The 23779-nt window shown below is 39.3% G+C and overlaps 1 protein-coding gene across 1 annotated transcript in view; it reads left to right on the top strand.

The window, feature by feature from the left end:
- The window catches only part of MMP2 (matrix metallopeptidase 2), a 32773-nt gene extending 12388 nt beyond the window's left edge, over positions 1-20385 (top strand). The window contains exons 6-13 of the mRNA XM_027729602.2: positions 2817-2990; positions 4801-4974; positions 6043-6198; positions 7944-8097; positions 13195-13331; positions 15104-15263; positions 18547-18656; positions 19369-20385. Coding sequence (XP_027585403.1) covers positions 2817-2990; positions 4801-4974; positions 6043-6198; positions 7944-8097; positions 13195-13331; positions 15104-15263; positions 18547-18656; positions 19369-19472 — 1169 coding nt within the window. The 3' untranslated portion in view covers positions 19473-20385. The remainder of the gene's footprint in view (positions 1-2816; positions 2991-4800; positions 4975-6042; positions 6199-7943; positions 8098-13194; positions 13332-15103; positions 15264-18546; positions 18657-19368) is intronic.
- The last annotated feature ends 3394 nt before the right edge of the window (positions 20386-23779 follow it).

Below are 23779 nucleotides of genomic sequence, written 5' to 3'. Positions count from 1 at the left end.
GTTTCAATTCTTCTCATTATAGCCCTGGTGCATACATGGAAACATTTTTAAAGCTATGGTACTGCATCAGGCTTTTCTAAAGTAAATCCCAGATCAGTACCTTAATTTTGTAAACTGATTCAAATATCCTTTGTCAAAGCAGAAGAAAGTAGAGCAGAAAGTTACTACACAAATCCTGTGCAGATGTGCCAAACCTCCCCTTTGCCATATGGGATCAAGGGATCGAATCTCTCTCTTTACTCAACTCCACTGACACTAAAAGCAGTTTAGGCTCCTGACTTTGATTCTCCAAAACATAACATTGCTGAAATCTGTTCTCTGCCTGTACCCCCCTCACATCAGCCACGGTTCTCACAGGCTGCTGCCCGCCTGCTCTCCCAGGCAGAACCCTCATGAAGCTGCACTACCTCCAGCTTGGATCTGTGCCACAGGGGTTTTAGCAGCCTTCCAGTCTGAGGTTTCCTGACATCACAACTGGTGGATTTTTCTAGGAAGAGCTAACAGTGAAGCTCACAGATTGGTAATGCCCAGTCCGAATCTGCTCTCGCATCAATGTGTCTTCATCAAGTTTTAAATTGCTGAGCTTGCCATGAGGCAGAACAAGAGTCAGGCCCTTTAAGATCCCCTTACACATAAATGAGGCTTTTGTTTTGGGGAAACTGACCCAGTCTCTGTCTTTAAATTTCATTTACATTATAGCAATTTTATAGTTAAGGCAGGAGGGCAGGGGGACTGAAAACTTAATAAACCGTTGTTGTTACCATCACATGATGTTGCCTCAAGCAAAATGAAAAGCTGCATTTTGACTGTGACTCAGAAAGGCTGCATGCAAAGCAGTAAGAGACCGACTTTCCATATGGTTTTTGCAACTTAGCCACATGTAAACCAACATAAAAAAAAGGCTATTAAAATGCAGAGTTTGCCAGACCCAGAGCTGGAAGCAGCTCATGTGGTAAATGAGTCATCTAAACAACTCAGTTTAATTTTCCCCTCCAATTCTGTAATTTCTTTATTAAAAAAATAAAGTCTTTCTCCAATCACAACAACCACCACAGTCCTAGTTAATGCACCTTTTTGAACTTAGTACAACATCTGAGACAAAATCAAGTATTTGCCACTTGCTCTTTCGGGGAGGCACAGTGTGTGTTGCAGTTCCCTCTGCCTAGAGACAGGATCTTTGTGCAGCTGTTTCTATGCCCAGGATGCAGAAGGATAGAAGCACTCTCTCAGGCAGATCAGAAGTTCAGTGAGCTCATATGTGAGCCAGGACTGCAAAACTCCAAGCCCTCTCATTAGTGGGACTGCAACTTACTTCTGTAACTTGCCGGTTCATGTCCCTGATGCTGTGGCCAGTTACTAGTTTAAGTGGAAAAGGCAAAATGAACCATGTGTCACAATACCCCATTGTTAGAACCCTTCCCAGTCACCCTTAGGGCACAGAAACTCTGGTGGTTTTAGTTACTGCTACTCTAAGTGAAGCACACCCATAAGTAACATCACTTCCCACTGATGTATCTGACTAAGCAAAGGTAAACCCTCTCGAATCCTACACAAAGACACCGAGGCTGTAATGGCTGATTAGTCATCAAAAACAACAACAGCAAAGTTAGAACTGACCTGTATGCCTTCCCACATACATATTTGCAGCTTTAACGGAGTGAGAGAGAGGGATAAAGTGCCCTTGGGGCACCTCAAAAAAAGTCCAAATTGTGCATGTTTTACACTGGGAATTCAAATATTCTTAACTCTCAAGGGGAATTAGCACACGGCTGCATGAAGGATTTTTTGTCTCTGTTCAGTGCAAGGCCTAGAGCAGTTTGTTTCCTTCACAGTTTCTCCTCACCAGCACATGGCACTCACTGTCCTGCCATCGAGGATTCCCACAGATAGAGCAGCCAGAAGACATTGGCAGATTCACAAGGTGTCAGGTGCTCCAAGCCACCTGCATTTCCATGGAATTCAATTTGGACATACATTTTTTTAATGAGATTTTATCTGTCTTCCTCTAGATATTCCAAAAAGTTTACTAAAATCCTAAAAGAGATCCCAGAACCCTTGAGTCAATTTAGTCTGCACTCCTTCATCCACAAGAGAGATTTCTGATTCTCAGAGTTGAGCCACAGGGCTGTGTTTGTGCATGTGGACAGACAATACAAGACTAATACACAGCCTTCAGGAACACTGACCAAGCAAAAGACAGGAGAAGCCTCCAGTGTTCAGCTTTATTGGAGCAGCCTATTTGTCCTCTCTTGCTCATGTATTGAGTGCCTGTGCCCAGCTCTGGGGATTCTCAGAAATGGGATGCAAACCTAGACAAAGAGCCTACAGGTTATTATCCAACTTCACTGTATGCCAGCATTTTAGAGAAACTCTGGCCAAAGTCTACCATTCTAGCTAACATCTTTGACACAAGGTAAATGAGTCAGCAGAGGATTAAGGACCGTGAGTGATTTTCTCGGAATCCTTTTTCTAAATGTTGTTTTAAGAAGGAGTATCAATTTTGTGTTATGAGGCAGGCTATAAAGGATATACACAAAATCACATTCAAACAGCTTGGTAGAATTTTCTTCGTTCCCAACTCACTTATAGAGATCAATCAGTCATTCTTTTCTCTACACTTGTGAGACTGTAACATCCCTGATCTATCTTGCACTTCAGTGTTGGTGTAAAATAGAGGTTCTAAGTGTGAACTGCACCATATATGATGGCTGTCTAATCTCTGTCCAGACCTTCACACATTGCCTCTGGCACACTGTGATTCCTTGTTGATGCTGAGCCTTGTGTGTTGACGTTTTCCTCTCTTGTTCTCCCTACAGCACTTTTTACGATGGGTGGCAATGGTGATGGGCAGCCATGCAAATTTCCCTTCAAATTTCAAGGCCAATCCTATGACCAGTGCACAACAGAAGGCAGGACAGATGGATATCGATGGTGTGGAACCACTGAAGACTATGATAGGGATAAGAAGTACGGATTCTGTCCAGAGACCGGTGAGAGGAATGTTGCTTGCATAACACAGTCTAATTTGTCATTGCTTTAAGTAACAAGTCTCATTTTGCACACCTTCACTGGAGCACACAAAAGTTGGTGAGTTAGACCCGATTTCAACAGAGGTGGCCAAGGAAGTCACTGGAACAGGAGCGATCTGTGTAAACATTGTATGTCATAGCACACTAGGTTTATCAGGGATACACAAATGTCATTGAACTGGCTACATGGCTATCACTGTGGGATAATTACAGGCAGATTACAATTTGTTAATGGCCCTGGAAGAGAAGTCTCATGTGACAGAAGAAAGCATGAATAATATTTTAGCTTAATACATTTACACTTGAAAAAAGAAATCCTGTTTAGTATGTTAAACTTGTGTTAATAGATCTTTTCAGCAATTCAGAATTAAGTGAAATGATTTAGCCACAAAAATAGATTTCAGCTTTCTTCACAATTTTTTGTACTTTTTGAGTTTTAAAAAATAATTTATAGCCTTGTAATGCTTGGCAGGTGTTCAATTTTAGGATACAGATTAGAGCCACAAGCACTGAGACTGTCTAAGTTAGTTATGGCAGTTCTAAAGTCTCTGGCTTTTAACAGAGTCAAGGAGAAGCTACAGTCACCCTGTAGCCCCCTGAAGATCCATTCCAATCTATATGCATCCTGCTTTTTGATTTTTTGGAATCTTTTGAAAATGGCCTAACCATTTTCAGGAGAGACTTGATGAACTGGTATTTGGCTTCCTGTTACTTTTGATAACCAGGTGTAGCACTTCAATTTTACATATCAGATGATTAAAATCATAATAAAAGAAAGGATCAATTTCATTATAACTTGCTGCACAGTTAGAAAGAGAAAATTCTAAAGGATTGTTCAACAGACAAAAGAACCAGTATATCTGGAATCAATGTATTCAAAATCCTAGGTAACAGTCTCTATCACTGAAACCAAGAAATACACTTAGTTTAAGCTGCTTTTTTTCAGCATAAAAGGTTATTGCTTGAGGTAACTGTGATTTTATTTTTTTTTTAATTTATGGCTTACTAATAAGTAATAATGAATGATAAATAAATACTATTAAATAATTAGGGTCACAACCAGCTTTGTCTCTGTATTGCTCTCATGAATCTTCCCAGAATATAGACCATAATTTGAAAGGAAATGTAATTGCCAGGTAGTTGTGTAAATGAATTTTAAATAGTTTTATATTCTTTTCATATCCTCTTCATGATACCTACTTTAAACCGTTATTTACATAAAATTACACCCTCTTACCTCTAGAAAAACTTGTTTAAAAAAAAAGTTATTCACATTTAATATATTCTTTTCTTTAGAAAATGTTTTAAAATCATATGGGTTTAAAATGCACCCTGCTGTCAGGGTATAAAAAGGTTCAGTGGGACACCCACTAGCCAGGTGGATACTCAACAGTTCTTTAACCTTTCTGACACTAATCCTACCTTCCATCTATTTGAGACAGTTTTAAAATATCCCCAGGAAAGACCACCAAAAGATACCTGCCAGGCAATCACCTTCCACAAAACACTGTTAACTGCTGCTGTCTCAGAGCTGTGAACGTGAGTCTGGGGCTCACTCTTACTCCCAACCAAAACTATTGGCTAGCAATGGCAATACTTAGACTCTTTTATTCTCTGTCAGACAGTTTTCAAATATTACTTTTAATCTCGCTCTTCATATTCTTTAAAAGACTGCAGTTTTTCTCCTCGCTTTCTGGTTTCGGTGTGCAGTGTAGGAGACGGCGAAAAAGGGATCCCCCTTCTCACTGCATTTCCCCCTCATTTTCCACAGCCATGTCAACAGTTGGTGGAAATTCAGAGGGAGCTCCTTGTGTATTCCCCTTCATCTTCCTTGGGAATAAATATGATTCCTGTACGAGTGCAGGGCGCAACGATGGCAAGCTCTGGTGCGCGTCCACCAGCAGCTACGACGACGACCGCAAGTGGGGCTTTTGTCCGGATCAAGGTAACGCGGTTTGTCAGAGCAACAAACAGCAACTGAGCAGTGACCGCAGTGGTGGCATCACACCTCCTCCCCAGCCCAAAATCCGAGACAAATCCCTGCGTTTAAATGTGAGACTACAGCTAAAGAGCCAGTCCCAGAGCTCATCCGCATGAAGTAAACAGATTTCCTAAGGTTATAATGATGAAGTATCCTTCCAAAATGTAAACCAACCAAATAAACAAATAAATTGATGTTTTTCTCCCCAACAGTTTTCCCCTCCAAAGCTAAAAGCCACAAGTACTATACTACTTCACTAGTATGCAGTACACTGATATTGGCCAAAATAAGAACAAATGCTAAATGTAAAAAAAGCCAATAAATTTGTGACTGATACCACCAAGGATGAAAAACATGTTTAAAAAGTGAGACACTATAAAGTTCATATGGTGAATAAGGGTGTTTAAAATTATTTTGGTTAATATTTGTCCTTATTTCTAACATGGGCAAAATTAAGTGTCGCAAAAGGCTTTTTTCACATTTACAAATAAATGTAAGATTCAGGTTTTTCTTTCAGGAAGAAAAAAAATGCCAAATTTCAGGTACCGTTTGGGCATAATTAATAAAAGATCATTTTATGATTTTTAACCTAACAATATTTGGTACACCAGTACTGATTCAGACTTACACATCTTTTTATCACTTACAAGCCATTTCATGGTGAAAAGGAAGATTTGATATTTAGATTCCAAGTTTAATTTTTCTGTGCTTAAAAAGGATGTTTGATGTTATTTGCTACACTTCCTTTTTTTCATAGAAGTATTAAGACTGCAGTCAGAGTCACTTGCATGGGAGAAAGCAGCAAACATCTTCTACAAAAGAGGTTTTAGAATCTCTCCAATGAAATGTCATTACTGGCAATATGTGTGACATTCACCATTGCAGGCTGTAAATGCTAATTATTGTGTTTACTATTGAGAGATTTTTTTTAATGGGCAATGAGGAAAGTAAAATTGTAAGACTGTGAACAACCTGTGTGGCACAATTCTATTTACAGGAAAACAGCTAACATTATCTTACTGTGTTATTCAGGGTACAGTCTCTTCTTGGTTGCTGCCCATGAATTTGGCCATGCCATGGGATTAGAGCACTCTGAGGATCCAGGAGCTCTTATGGCCCCTATCTACACCTACACCAAGAACTTTCGACTTTCCCAGGATGATATTAAAGGGATCCAGGAACTATATGGTAAAGTCCTCCCTCATCAGCAGAACTCATCAGAAAAGCATGCAGCACAGGTTGAAATTTGGGACTCAGAACTTGCAGTAAATTGCAAACTGCACAAACCCATCAATGCCAGAAACACCCTCTGTTCCTTTCTCCCTGCTTTTTTCATGTTAATAGCAGGGCTTCTACTTCAATCAAATATCATAATTTAAGGATGGGGGCTCACTAAATTTACTGAATGAGAAGGAGCTCCAAAATGCCCCATAACCCAACCTTTATATGAAAATTTCTAGTACCTTTACTGGGTCACTGAAATGCCATGTTTGTCTCTAGCGTGAAACACCTGATGTGGTTGGGGTTGGATGTTACTTTCCATAACACCCTGAGCTTCCCAGACAGCAACTCCTGGTAGGAGGGGAAGGACATTGTTTCCTGTGTCCCAGCTTGGAAGCAGTTCATGTTATCTTCCTGCAACAATTCAAGCTGTACCATCACAATAATGTGCAGAAAGTTTGTGGGAGCTGAAACTTCAATGTAAATGTATTTGGCAAGCTCCTGAATAAAAAGTGGATTTAAGTATTTTTACATTGCTACATCTTTAAAATTTGTTATTTTCTCCACCAATAGTGTTAGTAAAATGCATAAGTATTATTATGATTAAAATTCCTTGCATGTATATATTTTCCCCCTTGCAGAGGCACAAGTATACTACAGTCATTTCTATATAGTCTTTCTCTTTCTGTGTTTTTCATTTTTCTACTGAGAGATCTTCCTAACAGGAACTATATTCTACAGTATTCAACACTTTGGAAATTTTAATAAGAGTATACCAAAATGATTATCACATGACACAAAAATACGATTTGAATCTTCATTTCTCCTTGTTCTTAGCTGCTTTAATTAGGAATGGGAATTGAGACATGGGCAAGGTTAAGTGAGTTTTCTAAGCTCATGCCGTGTATCTTCGATAAGAGTTCAGAATTTAAACCAGTTGTCTCAAGGCATAATTCAAGACCTGAGACAAAACTATCTTTCTTTCTTCTTTATAACTGATATAACCCTTTACAAACTGCTTTCTATATAAACCAATAATTTAAAAAATATATTTGTTTTCTCCCCTTATTAGTATTATCACAAATCATCTACACTCCATTTTTTTCATACAGTAAGCCAACCTGATGTCTAAGAGTCATATGGCAATATAGCAGAAGCCAAATAATAAAACAAAATAAACCAGATGGAAAAGTTCGTGCTCTGAAAAACACATTCTGATTACTGGTGAGGGCAGAAAGATCATGCTAATGGCTCAAAATTCAACTTTGTAACTAGGGAAATATTGGCACTTCCTTAAAAAAAGAAAAATCCTCTTTGACTACTCTCTCAGCAGAGTTGCTGATAATTCTGAGCAGAAGGACTTTGAAATGCGTTTCTCTTCCTTTTAGAAGCCAGTAAAACAAAAATTGTAATGTTAACTTCTGAACCCAGTATAGTCACTTCTGAATATCTCTCAGGTTGAACAGGCAGCTCAGCACAGACACACACAGGCACAATGTCTCCAACGAGGCCACGCAGCAGATTAACGCAGGACTGGAAGCCAAGGCTTCCTCAGCTCTACTCAACCACCCTCCTTCTGAAAAGATTTTGTTATAAGTTTTTCTCCTTCAAGCACTGCCTCCAAATGATTCCCCTTCTAGAAATCACGGTAGCTTGTGTTCTTGATGCAGCACTATCTCAGTGTAACAGAATATCTCTGTCCACCACCACAGAAGTGTCACCTGATGTTGAACCCGGGCCAGGGCCAGGCCCAGGACCAGGCCCACGTCCAACCCTTGGACCTGTCACTCCAGAGCTCTGCAAGCACGACATTGTATTTGATGGAGTCGCACAAATTAGAGGAGAAATATTTTTCTTCAAAGACAGGTAAGTGAGATAAATTGCTTACCAATGGGGTTTCAAGTGAAGGACTCTGTGAGACATATTCATCAAAATCTAGAAATTTGTTATTGGATACAATATCTGCTCTTTGTTTTGTGTGTTCAGAGATGGCAAAGTGTCCTAACCAACTCCTAAGGGAAGTAGATGGCAAATTCTGGTTTTATGGGTAAATTATTCCACCTTCTTTGCCACAAGGGTACACTGCTGGCTCAGGGTCAACTTGGTTTTGACCAGGATCTCTAGGTTCATTTTCACAAAGCTGCTTTCCAGCCTGTTGGCCCCCAGTGTGTACTGGGTTTGCTCCTCCCCAGGTACAGGACCTCGAACTCCCTGTTGCTGATCTGCATGAGGTTCCTGTCACCTCATAGGTGAGATAATTATGTCACAAATTCACCTTTTCTTAGAGATACTCTCAAACTTATTTGAGAGTCTGGAATTTTCAACTTCAGTCATTATTTTAGGCAGTTTTGTGACACTTTTAATTTCTGGTTTCTGCCTTACACTGGGACTGTGCACATCAAAATCTTACGACAACTGGGCTGGTGATAGTTCTAGTTAAAATCAGGACAAGGAAATGCCACAAACCTCAAAAAAAACCCAAAAAAAACAAACAAAAGAAAACCACAAGAAAAAAAAGACCCATTCTCTCCTTTTCTGCCCAATTTTACAAATTGGAGAGCAAAAATTAACCCTGGTGTCAGCTCTACCGGCCTGTGAAGTCACATGTGACTTGCTACAGTGAAGTAGTTGTGAGACACATGCAAACTTCGAAATGGATTGTAATTCAGCAATGGAAATCCCATCATTTTCAGGGGAGTAGAGCTCTGGATGCATTATTATTTCTGATTTCATTTCATACAGTTTGTACTCTGGACAGAGGTTTCATATCTGATTACAGAAAAATTTCCAATCTCAACTTCTAAAAATACTCCTAAAAAAAAGTAGTTCACCCAAAGCTAGTGGTAATATTCTCAAATGACTCTTTTACAATGGAGAAACTGTTTTAGCAAATCTTGGGTTTTAGCATAACTTTCATTATGACAGGCTGGTCCAAAAAGGATCTGTTCCTTTCCCACATTCATAAAGAAAAAAAAATGGAAATCCATGAGCGAAGTTTTGTTCTTGATTTGTTTTTAATTCAGGTTGAGTCCAAAATCATTAAATGATAGTGTTACACGACTCATGGCTGCTGTAATAACACATCCAGGACACTGGTGATTGAGACAGGCTCTGTGTGTGCACAGCCTCCAAGACTGAAGATACCAAAGACATTTTTGATGCAAAAGCAGAGACATTCCTGATAAAACGTGGTGGCTGCACAGCTGCAGCTCCCACTGCTTTTGCCAGGGCCTGTATTACCCAGCTGCTCAGCAATGAAGAGCATCTCCTAAGGAGTATGGGACTTGGCAGCACCATGGTGAGAGACACTAAAGCTCCTTTTTCCCTGCCATAAATCAATGCCCAATTTGAAATCATTTATGCTCAGTTACGCCGAACACTCTCCCAACACCATTGAAGATTTGAGCCCACATACATTCACCGAGCTTGCCTAAATCAAACACTGCCTCCTGTCATATGAAAACATACAGAGCATCTGAAGTCGAGGGAAATATTGCAACTCACCTGTTCATTGCTCCTTGCCAGATGTCAGTGGAAATTTAAAAGGAAGCAAGAACCAACAAACAAGTCTGCCTCACAAAACAGCAATTTAACACTTATTTCTATTTCCTGGTGATATACCTGAGTCCCATTGAAATTTTCAGCTAGAAGATATGAAAAATTAATTACTATGCTGCATGGTTTAGCTCTATTCACCAGAATTTTCTAACAAAAAGTCATGGTCACTTGGGTAATTTTACAGGCTATGGTATACAGTAATTCCTTCAGTGCATTTGCTTCTAGACCCAATCTCTGTGATATCCAGACTAATGGCACTTTGCATTTGAAGTTTGACTTAATCTTTTTCACAGGCTTTGTATTTTAGCAATGCAGAAATAGGATTTAAAGCTTCTGACTGGAAGAACATAATAGTTCCATTTGTACAACAGCTGCTTGGGGCAAAAAGGGTTCATTCGATCTGGCTATAGAGACACCTCTGATACCTTTCAAACTCTTCTTCTTGGCCATGTCAGCAGCAGGCTAAGATTCCAGTGATCCCTATCAGGGATCAGCCCTTTTTTGGCCACAAAATGGCCCCAGAGTACCAAGAGATCAGCCCCACAGAAAGCTGCACTTGGCCCTTCCACCAAGAGCCCCACGACCCCAGCCCAACAAGTCTGTCAAAACTGGTGTCCATGTTTGCTAACACAGCCATCCAAGAGCATCAGAGTATTCACCTCAGCTCAGTGCCTTCAAAGCAAAGTCATTCTCACAGCAGTAAAACCCCTTTCAAGTTCCACAGTATTCCCAGTATTCCCATCCCATTCTCCTCTTCTTCTCACTCGTGGGCCTTGGTTTTCTGCCAGACTTCCACCTTGCTTCTGCTTTTGTGAACTGGTAGTCGCGCAGAGGAACAATGTACAATCTATTCCTAAATCAGCAAAGTGATCCAGTATTCTAAATAGTCCCAACAAAACAGAAGTATTTTGCATTTAGATACAGTTGGTCTAAGAAGTATGCAAATACCAAAACAATCTGTTCAGACTGGCTCAGGCTTTATCTAACATGCAGCAAAAGCAGACAATTATCGAATTGTTTTGCTCTGGAATGGCTTTGCCTATCAGTCTTGCAGCTTTCCAAGTATCAGGCAAACAGCATTATGACTCACTTTTGGAATTCAAGAAACAAAAGTCTATCATGTGTCGTGTGACTTTTATGATTCATGAAAATAAGCACAGAATCCAACTGTCACATGGTACAGGCAAAGAGAGCAAATAGCAAAAAGGAGGTCAGGTATGATTAATTTTTTCAAAAAAAGTGTTTCCCCTCCCTCCTCAAATCAAGGAAATGAAATTATTGCATTACTGAAGATGCTGTTGGATGTAGAGAAGAGCTGAGCTTTTCCACTGGGCACAAAATGCTGGAGAACAGCATTTACACAGATGGTTTTGTTCTGAGACCGAAAAAAATTCAAACTTCTGAAGTTTACCAACACCTTAAAGAAGATGTGCTGATTTAGGCCCTTTAGATAACTGCATGCAATAATAATAATAATGGCAAATGTTGGTTATGTAAAAGTATGATGTGAAATACCTAATGTGACAAAATTAATAAATCTGTCTATAAATGTAGTATTAAAATTTAATATAGAGGAGTAAAAAACATTTTATCATGTTCAAAGTGAAACGAGAAAGCCAAATTTATTTTATAATTTATTTTATCATTTCCTCAATGAGTAGAAATAAAAATACCTCCTACTTCATTCAAAAACAAAATAAAATTCAGCTTTGACGAAGTTTCCCATTCCACAAGAAAACCTCAATATTTTAACAAGACCCTTGAAATGTGTGGTTTATTAAAAACCTGGTGTTCAAGTCTCCATTGGCTCTGAAAAGTTTGGAATTCATGCAGATAGCAATTATTAGAGCTGATTCAGCCATAAATCAGGGCCAAATTTGACTTAGAATTCTGTAACTTGGATTTTTAAAGGAGCTACTTTCATGAATGCAACGTTAGAAAGATTTTCGATATGAATTTCCATTCCATATCGTATTGGATCTGCTTTTCTGTCTAAAAAGAGATTCATGACACAAATGGTTTTACCTTTTACAGCATTACATATGTGTTTAGACACTGTCAAGGGAAAGAGAAATTAGCAATATGACTTATTCTTTGCCTCTTTTTTGTAAATGAAAATTATAATGAATCATGCTCAGAGATATTTTTGCACATGTTAAAAATACATCTCTGTATGCAAAATGGGAGTACATTAACATATTACTATCTTAATTATTAGTACCATACCTCAGGTTAAATTAATACATAATTTTAATTAAGAGAAAAGAAACAATGCACTTGCCAGTTGTACTGTTCCTCATAACAAACACTGTAATTCAGCATACAGCAACTGATCACACTTGCAAATGCATTTCAAAATATTTTATTTGTCCTAGCTACCTATGTTTGCAGTTAAACTTCTGTTGATAAAAATACAGCAATTTATTAAATGAATTTAGGACTGCTCCTCTGAGTTCCAGGCAAAACTAAAATTCAATTTCAGATCTTGGGTTTCTCAAAGGTATAATTATTCTAGGCAGGAATGGGTAATGACAATTTATACTCTGCAAAAAATAAGACGCCAGTAGCACCTTGAGCTTCAGAAACATATTGCTGGTAAAAGCTGTTTGACCTCAGAATTTAACAGCTTGGTGCATTCCACCAAGCCTGCTGATTTTTCATTTTATGACCATGTCAAAACTTTTGTTCTGTTGGGGAAAAATTCGTTCATTCTATGAAGGAGGAAATAGCAGTGCCATTTTTAATACCAAAAGTCCTCAGCACAAAGCTGTGCCATGTAGAGATAATTAGAGCTTTTTAAAGCTTAAATCAAATGATGATCCTACTTATACATAAAATAGCCAATAAATTACCCTCTGCATTTCTCTAATGAACACTTTTAGTGCCAGCAGTTTCTTTTATAGCCAAACTCACTTCCCAGCAGTATGATATACTGCTATTAGATTTGAACTTTTAGTCACTACAATAGTAATTGCAAGAGCAATTCATGGAATACAAAACTCTGCTTTTGTCAAACATTCATCCCTCTGCTCCAGACACAGCAGCAGGAGAGCTCCAACAGTTTAAATGCCGTGTTAAATGAGTTTATTTGTATACTCAAAACACAGGATAAATGTTGCTCTGATGCAGAAAGCAACAGGAAGCCCAAGGCAATCAGTGCAGCAATTTCCCCTGCAGTCCAGCATGCAGCTTATGGTGCAGCCCTTCAAGCAACATACTCCTAAATAAATGTGTTGACTTTTCAGTCACTGTAGGAAAAGAGTCACCAATGTGTGTTGCTGTTAACGTGTGTGTGCACATGTGTATCTACGCAGGCTTATGTGGCCTTTGCCAGAAGTGATGAGAAACAGATGTGCTGGTGAATTAGTTCATTGTAAATCTCATACAACTTTCTGTTCTGCTCAGATTCATGTGGAGGACTGTAAACCCCCGAGGAAAACCCACAGGTCCTCTTCTCGTTGCTACATTCTGGCCTGATTTGCCAGAGAAAATTGATGCTGTCTACGAGGCCCCTCAGGATGAGAAGGCTGTATTTTTTTCAGGTATTGATTTTAAGTTTCAAAATGTAAGTAGCCATTTGCATGATGTGGCATTCGAGCTCAGCTTCCTCTGGGCCAGGGAACAGTCTGTCTAGGAGCCATTAGAGCCATCAGGTATGGGTGACAGATCTCCATATTCTCATGCTGAGGATTTAGGACAAAAGGTTGAATCTGAAAGACTCCGAACAACATTCAGCCCCCAGTACAACAGAAGGGGAGCTATAAGCACCTAGGAAGAGACATTCAACAGTAAGCAAGACTAAACAAGAGTCATTATTTAAAAAGAAAAGCAACAACAACAGTGGGAGCTCTGTTTCATCAGTCACTGCTCTGTTCTTCTGCCCTTTCCTTCCATTTTAAGCTATTGTCTCTGCATATGTTGCCTGAGAAGACTACATTTTTTCTCCTCGTGCATTTCCTTGTCTCCTCCTCTTTTGCCAAAAACTGACTTCCACTCTGGCTTCCAAGCATCTTCCTTGGTGGCTCATCAGGCAGAGGATACAGGTGGCCGTGTGAGCTGCCTCCATGGGAGAGAAGGAGAACAGGAAGCACAGCTCTGTTGCATGTCACACATATGGTTCAGCTGGAGTGGCCAAATGAGCAGAGCTCTGAGCCTGTTTTCAACATGAAAAACTGAGCCAGCAAAAAATGGGCTCCAGTATCCACTAAAAACATGACTAAACATCTCCAATCATGTAAAAAACATATGGCTAAAGCTGCTGTACATTTTCAGTACAGGAGGGAAAAAAGTAATGATAATCTATTCCACATGTCTCAGAGACCATTTGCTTTAGTTTACAAGGAGGAGAAAAAAAAAAAATCTTAAAAATTTTTTATTTCAGGCAAGCCAAAACACTTTAAATATTGCATATATTGTGTTTAACGTTATTCCATCTAAACCTCTCCCTTTCTTTATAAGTTACAGGCAAACATAACTAAACTGTTTTTTTAAAAAATAAATAAGAACTAACAAAAAACAAAGATTGGTTTGAAAATAATACAACTATCTTAAAATACTTATTAGTGACACCTACCCTTTACTCCTGAATGGTGAAATAATAACTTCTGAGGATCTCAAATGCTACTCTTTACACTTTTCTCATATTAATACTTCACTTATTTATTTCCCACTAGCACAGAATCAAAGAAATGTCCTTTCATGAATTCATCTTTCTGTGGCTTTCAGCGAATCCAGTGAGGGTATTTACTAAGTCAATTGTAATTCCATGTAAAGAACACAGAACACTACTACATCTTCCACTAGTACATATTTGGAGAGACATTAAAAATTGTTGCATGACAAAGGACAACAGCAACTCTGAGCAAAAACTTCCTGATAGTCACTCAATCGAACTGCTCAGCAAAACAGAGGGTGAACATGAGCTGCTGCATCTGAAACTCAGGTGCCTCTGCCTGGTTTCAGACCATCTTAATCATACAAAAGGTTATCAGTATAAACTATTTATTTTAGCATAACTCCAATGTACCAAGATAGTGTCTGCTTCGAAGATGAGTCAGCTAAGAAGGGAGGAAGCAAGAGCACACTGAGGTGATGTCTTTTCTGAGGCAAGCAACACTTCAGTAGCAGAACCAGTTGTAATCATAGTACACCTGCATTGTGACCTAGTGCTTCACAGATGGTAAAGTACTAGAAAGACTAGTAATACAGTGAGTGCAATAAAAAGTCACATAGCAAAGTAAAAAAAAAGAAGAAATACACCTCTGTTACTGACTAACAAACAGTGTTTGTTTGCTTTGTTTTCTCCCCTGCTTAGGAAATGAGTACTGGGTTTATTCAGCCAGCAACTTGGACAGGGGCTATCCAAAGAAACTCACCAGCCTGGGACTGCCCCCTGATGTGCAACGAGTCGATGCAGCTTTTAACTGGGGCAGAAACAAGAGGACATACATCTTTGCTGGAGACAGATACTGGAAGTAAGATGCAGTGAGTGGTGGTAGGATGCTGTTGGCAGAGTTTTGTCTCTAGGGCTGAATGCACGCTGAGGGTCAGGAGGCAGGGACCAAACACAGGGGTTCATCCTCTGAGAATACAAAATGAGGGCTGCCAGAACAGAGCTGACAGCAGGAAAGGGTTTCAGTACAGCAGCAGCAAACTGTTTGAGAAAACAGCTTGCAATGGAAGAGGGTAGTTGGGACTGTCTGTCAGGCTGCTCACCACTACCAACCCATCCCTCTGCCCCCAGGTACCAGCAACTGCTCCATGCTGATCTCAGCCTCTTAAGAGGGGCAAGCTGTCCTTCCTGTCAGTTAACAAATGCTGGGAGAAGACTCTAAAAGGAGTTTCTTAAAAATGCACTGATCTCCAATCACTTGAATCCAAAGACTGACCAGATTGCCTTTGAAATTCTTTCAGTAAGCCAGCAGGCTTGGAGGCACTGTATTGAAAAGAAACAGCAGTGTGACTAGCAAAGCATGCTGGGGCTGACTGTAAATCCTTTCAGCAGCTGATCCACCAGTCACTCACACCTTTGCTCTACTAATATATTTGGCACAGGGGGAATCTGAACAAACCACAAGTGTATCTGTTAGTACTTTGAGAAAAATTTTAACTTAAATTCATCTTGACAGTCTCTAAATCCTTTTCATGTTTCCTGTGAAACTCAGGTGACCTGCTACCACACTCTTATCTTCTTAGATTAAGAAAGAATGTCCTTAAAATGTCTCAAGGCTATTACTGTGGTAGGAAAGTATCCTACAGTTACACCTGGAGAGTCTACTAATTGTATAATTGTATTTAATAGAATCTCATTATCATAATTGGCAGAGAGATCTGGCACAAAAGATCACCTTAAAAAGCAGAGGCACTTTGGTGCTCTGAGGAACTTTGTGAGTTACCTCCATGCTGACTATCAAAATGGCATGAGAACAAAAGAGAGACACTAACCCTGCGGTCACTGTCAGAGGCCTGTTCCAGGAACAGGACTTTACTTCAGGAATGCAGACATTACACAACAAGCTGAAAGTGGACCCATTCATTAACTGACAATTGAGAAGCAAGTTAAACGTCAGAAACAACCACCAGAAACCTAAAAGATTCCCCAAGCTATAAGAGTTCCTTCTGAGAGATGCTCCATCTAAAATATCAGAGGAGGTCTCAGTATAATTGAGTCCATTTTATGTGAACAATAATTTCATGTTATGATCAAACTGAATGACTGTCTTCATTATATCCTAATGGCTGTGGATTCCTGTAAGTAAATAAAATACCCTTTCACAATTGCCACTTGATCATAACTTTCAATTACTTTGAGGACAGTAATCTTCTCCTTTATCTAAAGAAAAAAAAAAAAGAACTTAAAAGCTAAAGAACATATTAATTTTTTATTGTTGTATTGTAGAGATCATTTAAGCATTTGCAAGCATTACTAATACAGCCATTTACAACACTTCAGGCTCCTGCTAAAACCTACAGACTATGAGTTAGCAAAGCTGCTGGTCTCCTCTGTGCAAGCTATTGTTTTGATTAACTGTACTGCAAGGCCTCCAAGTAATTCATCACTCTAATCACAGGCAGTATTTCTATCTTGGTACCTTATACGTTGCAGTCGCTGCAGAATGCGTAATTTATTGTTAAGGAATCAAAATAAGTGATTTCTATCTGTGTAAAGAAGAAAGCAAGCAGTTGAAAATATTTCAGGGAAAAAATGCATCTCTGTTTAACAGACACTCTAACCCTTAAGTATGTGGTTGTTACATTTTATACAAGGACTCTGTCACATGGAATCAAAATAGTTACGTACCATAGCCCTTCCTGTGCCATTATCACACTTACTTTAAATGGATTTTTTGGAAGCCTTCTCTCTCTCTCATTCCAGCCACAAGCTATTTTAGTGTTATTATAACAAGACTGCTAAGCATAGCAAAGTTTTTGGGGGGGAGGGGGGGTGGGAAGAGGAGCTGGCTCAGATTCCACAGATGAAGTTTTAAAACTACCCAGCAAGGTACTAGATTTTCTTTAAACATCCACGGAATAAAATGGTGAGGAATGTAAATTAATAACTTAAATTGATCTTGGCCATCTACTGCTCAGTTGTACTGGTGTAACTTTGGATGTAATCCAAGTAGTTCCATACAGCAGCGAGGGAAAGGTAACTTGAGATACCCACAGTCATGGATAAATAGAAATCGGGAACACAAGTGCTTCCCTCCCTGCAGTACTAGTCAAAGATGATCTGTCTGAAGACCACTGCTCCTGAAGAGGTGTTCCTGGGGTGACTGAGGCCTCACATGCACTGGAAGCTTGGTCCAAACTATATCCCACACCACAGCTCCTCAGGACAACTCCACTCTTGCTTAGCACTGACCCACCTAAGAACCAGAAACATGGGGAAACCAGGCAACAGCCCTGCTCCTTCCACCTTCCCTGTCAATGGTCTTGCATGCCTGGGACATTTACTCCCTACACATGAAAGGGAAAGTCCTGGATTACTTTTTAGGGGTAGTGTAAAACTGGCTTTGCCCAAAGCCATCTGTGCATTCTGCAGTGGAAAGCACAGGCACTGCAGGAAACAACTGATCATCTGCAGATGTGGGTACAGACAGACCCCCTCACATGGCAAGTTACATCTCACTGCCATGGACTGACGAGGATTTACATCAGCTGAGGGTTTTTTCCTTTAAAACATACATTGCAAAAGCCAATGTGGATTTGAGGCTGTGTGTCCCCCTCAAGAAAAGCATAAATTTTTAACTTTGTGTTTGTGTGTCGATCATCATCAAGAGAGAGACTATGTGAAAATAACAGGGGATTTCAATGGAATGTTAGGGAAAGTAATTAGTAATTTAATAGCAATCTATCAGTTGTATGGACTACGAGCATATTTCAAATAAAATTTTAAAAACAGTTATTTCACATTAAAATCTGCTATCTTTAGATGTTGACTGCTGTCTGAAAAGCTACCTTTGCTAGAATTATGTTTGGAATTTTCAAATTACATTTTTGAAAAAAATTTCCTTAAAAAGTTTCTTTTCAATTCAGCAAGAATTGCATTTTTAAAGGAAAGATGTAAAATTTCACAGGGTTTTAAAAAGGAGCCAGGAATAATTACAAAGAAATAGAATCAATGTTGCAATCTCAGATGTTATATTTCTGTTTGATTGTTTTATAGAGCCATAGTTGCTGAGGACTCCCTGAAAAATTGTGTTGCATTTTAACATTAAACACAGATTTGTAATGTAGAGACATAATTTCCCTCAGGTACAATGAAGAAAAGAAGAAAATGGAGCTTGCATCCCCTAAGTTCATTGCTGACTCATGGAATGGTGTTCCAGATAACCTCGATGCTGTCCTGGGTCTTGCTGACAGTGGTAAGCTGTGATTTGGATTTAAGTCACTAACGAGCTCTCTTATTTGTCTGCTGTGAAACTTATTGAAGACCTTAATTTCTTGTGGTCCATGAGTAGGAGCCAAATTGAGCCTGATGCACAGGATGTCCTAACACCAGAAAGCACAACCAAGCCATTCCCTATGGCTTGGAAATTTCCCAATTCCTTGATAGCTCCATACCAGCACACAGTCACAGCACCATCTGAGCACTACCTTGTTCTAGCACAGTCAGAACTCAGTATATAACCACCTTGGTCACAGGCATGACTGGGTTTTATTTTGTAATGTTTTTAACTTCCTATCAACTGCAGCTGAGAGCCTGGCCCTGGTTTTAAGGGGCCTTATATTCTGCACAGATATGCATAAATGTCTGAAAGCACCACTGGTATCACGAGTCTCTGCTCAATCACATTTTCAACATTTATTTTGCCAACAAACATTTTCTCCAAGAAAATTCTGGCTCACAAAGTAGTAACTTGACTAAGGCTCCATTTAACAAGACCTCTCTTCTACAGGAGGGGAATTTTAATGTAGATTAAAAATATATCTTTCTTTAATCATACAAATACAATTACATGCAAATATTTTGAGAAATAAGTCTTCCAGTTCATTGAGATTCATGAAATCACACAGATAAAAAAGCTTTGATCAAGAATCCATAATCTGATCATGCCTTTTTATTTATCTTCACAGGATACACCTACTTTTTCAAAGATCAGTACTATCTACAAATGGAAGACAAGAGTTTGAAGATTGTTAAAATTGGCAAGATAAGTTCTGACTGGTTGGGTTGCTGAGCCCTATGAGATATTAATAACCAAATATTTACTTTTTTGTTATATGCCTTATCTGTAATTAGAAATAGATCTGAATGCTAATTACTGGACCAGTCTGGTACTGGCACCAAAACATTAAGTACCAGTACTGTACACATCAGATAATTTAAGAGTGTTTGCCTCCTCAGTATACAAAAGATGTTTACGTATATATTCTGGTACAATTTTTGTCATGCTAGTCATAGTAGTGCTACTAACAGAACAGCCACCGTTCTGTATTCCCTTGGTGCTTAAACAAAGCGTTGAAACCTCTGGAGACTGGATTACACCCCTCTGTTATACACATACCAGATAGGCCCAAATGAGATGTACCAGCAGTGCACTTTGATTTTTATTTTTTTTAAGTACAACTCTGTTATAAATAGATGGTTTGTCTTGATGTTTTTCACCCTCTTGCGAGTTTGATCATTACTTCCATTTATTTACATAATAATACAGAAAGACTGTCAAAGGCACAGGTTGCCTCAGGATCTGCTCTGTGTTGATGCATGATGGAATCATGGCAAGAAACTGTGTTAAAGTATTGTTTTAAAGTACTTTTTATTTTAATACCTTAGTTAAATTTAGCAATTTGCTTCATGCACTTTGTTACTACTATATAACTTGTTTATATGGATGGAAACGACTCAGATTTTTGAAGACAATGCGTTATACATAGAAGTCAAGTATTATTGTTTAACTTGTTTTATTTTTCTGTTCTTCATAATGTTGGGGTTTTGGTCAATTAGATTTTTTTGCTTATGCATTGGGCAACAGAAAATGTTCTTTTCACAATCTGATGGAATGTTTCTCATTTAAAAAATAAACCAGGAAAGAATGTCCCACACATGAAGTGCCAACAATACAAATAAAATCAAATTACACTGTCAACACTTCTCATGGCCAGGCTTCCTTGTATCATTTGAAATTAGAAATGTAGTAACATGTTAAAGCAAAATACCTGTCAAAGGAAAGAACGTTACCTCAGTATAAAACTGCCTCCTGGGTTTATTTAGAAACCCAGGCTGTTTTCTCTGTTAGTCCTAAGATGCAACTGTAGCAATTTACATTAAAGAGATGATATGGCCCCCTGTCTCCACAGAGCCACTGCCTTCTCTGAACAGTTCAAATGCCTGTCTGTTATCCATGTTATCCTCCTCATCAGCAGGTTGCCTCAGCACAACCCAGGCAGGAAGAGACAACACAGACATGATAGTACATGTATCCTATAGGGATGTAAGCTTGAGAAAGAGAGATGTAAACCCTTAATCCTGCCCATGAGAGCAGACACCATCTGGCCAAGGATCTTATCCAGCTCCATGCACATGAAACACTTCATGAGCCTCCATGGGCTGCATCAGGCAAGTGGTCAGCCCAGGTCCTTCTCAACAGATCTCTCACACTGAGTCCATGACTCACAGAACTGCCTAGAACCAACATCTGAGCCAATGATCCATTCATTTCTTCCCACATCCTCTACAACTTCATGTTTACACTCAGTGCTTTCTTGTTCTAAGCAGAGGGTTTTTTACTATGATACTCTGAAAAGATCCAATTTCTAATGTGGTTGCACTCGCCAAATAATCTTTCCATCGCATCCTTTCAGATGTAACTCCCCCTTTGAGAAGCTGTTGGTTACTACAGACAATCCTCACCTGGATGAACCAGGACTGTTTTTACTTGTGCCAAAAGAAAAGATGGCTTGTCTCCTCAGAATCCTCATTCTCTTCAGAAACCATTAATCGCCTTCCCAATTAGTCCCGCACGAGAGCCAACAAAATAAGGCACAAAACAAAGCAGCTGTAATTGCAAAATGTTAGTGTTACAGTTTTTACAAACACCTGGCAGCCTTCTCAGGATCTATTGAGACATTTCAGGGACATATGATCTGTCCTGACCATAAACATCTTCCCGTACCAGTGTCGAAAATATTGTCTAGCTTTAATGACTGCCAGGCATTCTTTTTGAGTGTTGCAATAATTTAAACTCTGTCTTAAGACCCCTCAGTAACCATCCCTTAAAGATTTTTATGTTCTTGTGTCAATATTGCCCCAAAGTGCATGCTCTAGCATCTGTATTTAATATGCAAAGGTTTTGAAACAGAAATACTAGAGGAACATTTGCACTGGGCCTTTCAGCTCTGAACTTGCTAAATCACATTTCTACTGATGACTGAAATAGTTTCCTTTTCCTCTACAACTTACGCATGTTTTGCAACATTGGCAAATCTACCATCCCACGTTCTGCAATAATAACACCATAATCCTACAAAACTCTGCACATCTGGTGGGTTTAAGGAATTCTGCTCAGTTTCTCCTTTTGTTCTTGCTTATGTAAACCCATTCTTCAACGACTAAATCATTGGCACAAAACCAGAAATAAATTTTCTATCCTTAAACCAAAGCACAGTTCAGTGTCAGACTGGCAACTTTTAAAGATTAACACAGGTCATTTTTAAATACATCTGTTTCTGTTCATCAGCTGTAACATTTGCCAGGTTATCACCTACATACGTCAGACAAGCTGTAGGAGTATACTGACCCTTCTCATTAACCTTTCACATCTGACCTGTGAAACACTAAGTCACAGAATGCATCCTGAAAAACACTTTGGGTCTAATTTCACTTACTGATAGCCATTTGTAAAACCTCCCTCCCTTTCCTGTTTGTAATAAGTTAACCATGAGATGGAAAGTCCTTTCCTGAGCAGCATTGCAGCTCTGCCTGTACCTGCCCATGTCCCATGACTTGCTTCCCTGTTTAACTTTGGGTCTGTCCCGATGCTGTGGACTTTTTTGATCTCTAGACTTATGGTTAAACTGGATTACCCTCTCCAGGCCTCTCTTTTCACCTCTCTTGGGCACTTTGAGACTGAGCCCTTGTCACTGAGGCCGCTGCCCTTGCCTTCCCTGCCCTCAACATGCTTGTCCCAAGACATTTTTAGAATGAGGTAAGGTTTTTACCTACCTTCTTTACACAAGAAGAAACGAAGGCCAGAAGCATAACTATTTATCTCAAGGCCATGTAAAACCCAGCACAAAACTCTATCAAACTTCTATGTAGCTTGTTCTACTTCTAGAGTTTTGTTAAACTGAAGTCAGGTTCACTTAGGACTTTTTGATGTCAGGGTAGAGTCGCTCACATGCCTGAGTCTGCACAGGGGCTTGTTGCAACAAGAAGAGGGCTCAGATACACTTTCTCCTTGAACTGAAAGAAATTTTCTACCAGTTATGAGCAGGACAGGCTGCAGGCACCCAGCAGGGCAGCTGCAGTCAATAGAGCAAAGGGCAGTGGTTTAGTAACCCCTCTGTCACAATACATAGAAAGCAGCCAAGGCTATAATGAAATGCCATAGCTTAAACACTTAATAGACAGAGCAGCCTGAACTGTGAATCACACTTAAGAGTTTGGGTCTCACTAACACTCTGTATTTGTTAAAAATACATTTTCTTCCTGCTATTCTGTCATGATTTTACTAAGCAGCAGTTACCCATAAATTTAAGCAATTGACTGTAACTGTGCTGTTTTTTAAATCAGGAGGAAGTAGGTCCTTTGGGCCCATTTTGGAGAAATTATTTCTATTTATGAAGTCAGACATGCATGTTTTTAGCAGCAAAGATTAGGTGAACGAACGTTCTTCTGCTTTTGAAAGAGCTGAAGCCAGCAAATGAGCAGGCACTGGGCTCTGTGGGATCACTGCAAACTCAGACATTTGTATGTGCAAGGGGAAACTGACTTTTTACAGACGGGTTATGTAAGACACTCAAAAGTATTAAGGTATTTCCAGGTTGGGAACTCTAGTAAGAACAAAACCAAAACCAGAACAACTCCCTAAAACAACAAAACCAACAACTCTGAGACTCTGTCAGAGAAATAGCACAGTCAGGGCATAACTGAAGGCATCTCAAAATCTGCCAGCAAGGTTTCTGCACACCCAGCCTGTCAGGGGCACATCCTGCTGTTTGAAATCCAGCTCTTCTGGCATTGCCTTTTAACACAGAATCACATCTTAAGGTAAATTGTCCAGTTCTGAGATTTATACTTGCACACAAACAGCCACGATTCCACACACAACTAGCCAGGAAGGTGGGAACACGGCTTCCCCCATCCCAACTGCAACAGCAAGTGTTTACCTGCAGAAAATATGGGCTCAGCTCTTCCAGGGATATGATATTCAGTGTGAACAAGACAATTCAAAAACATTCATTCATTCTCATAGTTTAAAAGTGTTTTTTTAATAATATCTCTGATCAGTTTTTTTCTTAATCAAGACAAATATTAAGAAACCCT

This window comes from Pipra filicauda, unplaced genomic scaffold (assembly GCF_003945595.2).
Source record: "Pipra filicauda isolate LSUMZ 115617 unplaced genomic scaffold, ASM394559v2 scaffold189_size1545977_pilon, whole genome shotgun sequence".
Classification (NCBI taxonomy): Eukaryota; Metazoa; Chordata; class Aves; order Passeriformes; family Pipridae; genus Pipra; species Pipra filicauda.
Note: the sequence above shows the minus strand (reverse complement) of the source record. Positions and strands in the feature narration are given on the sequence as shown.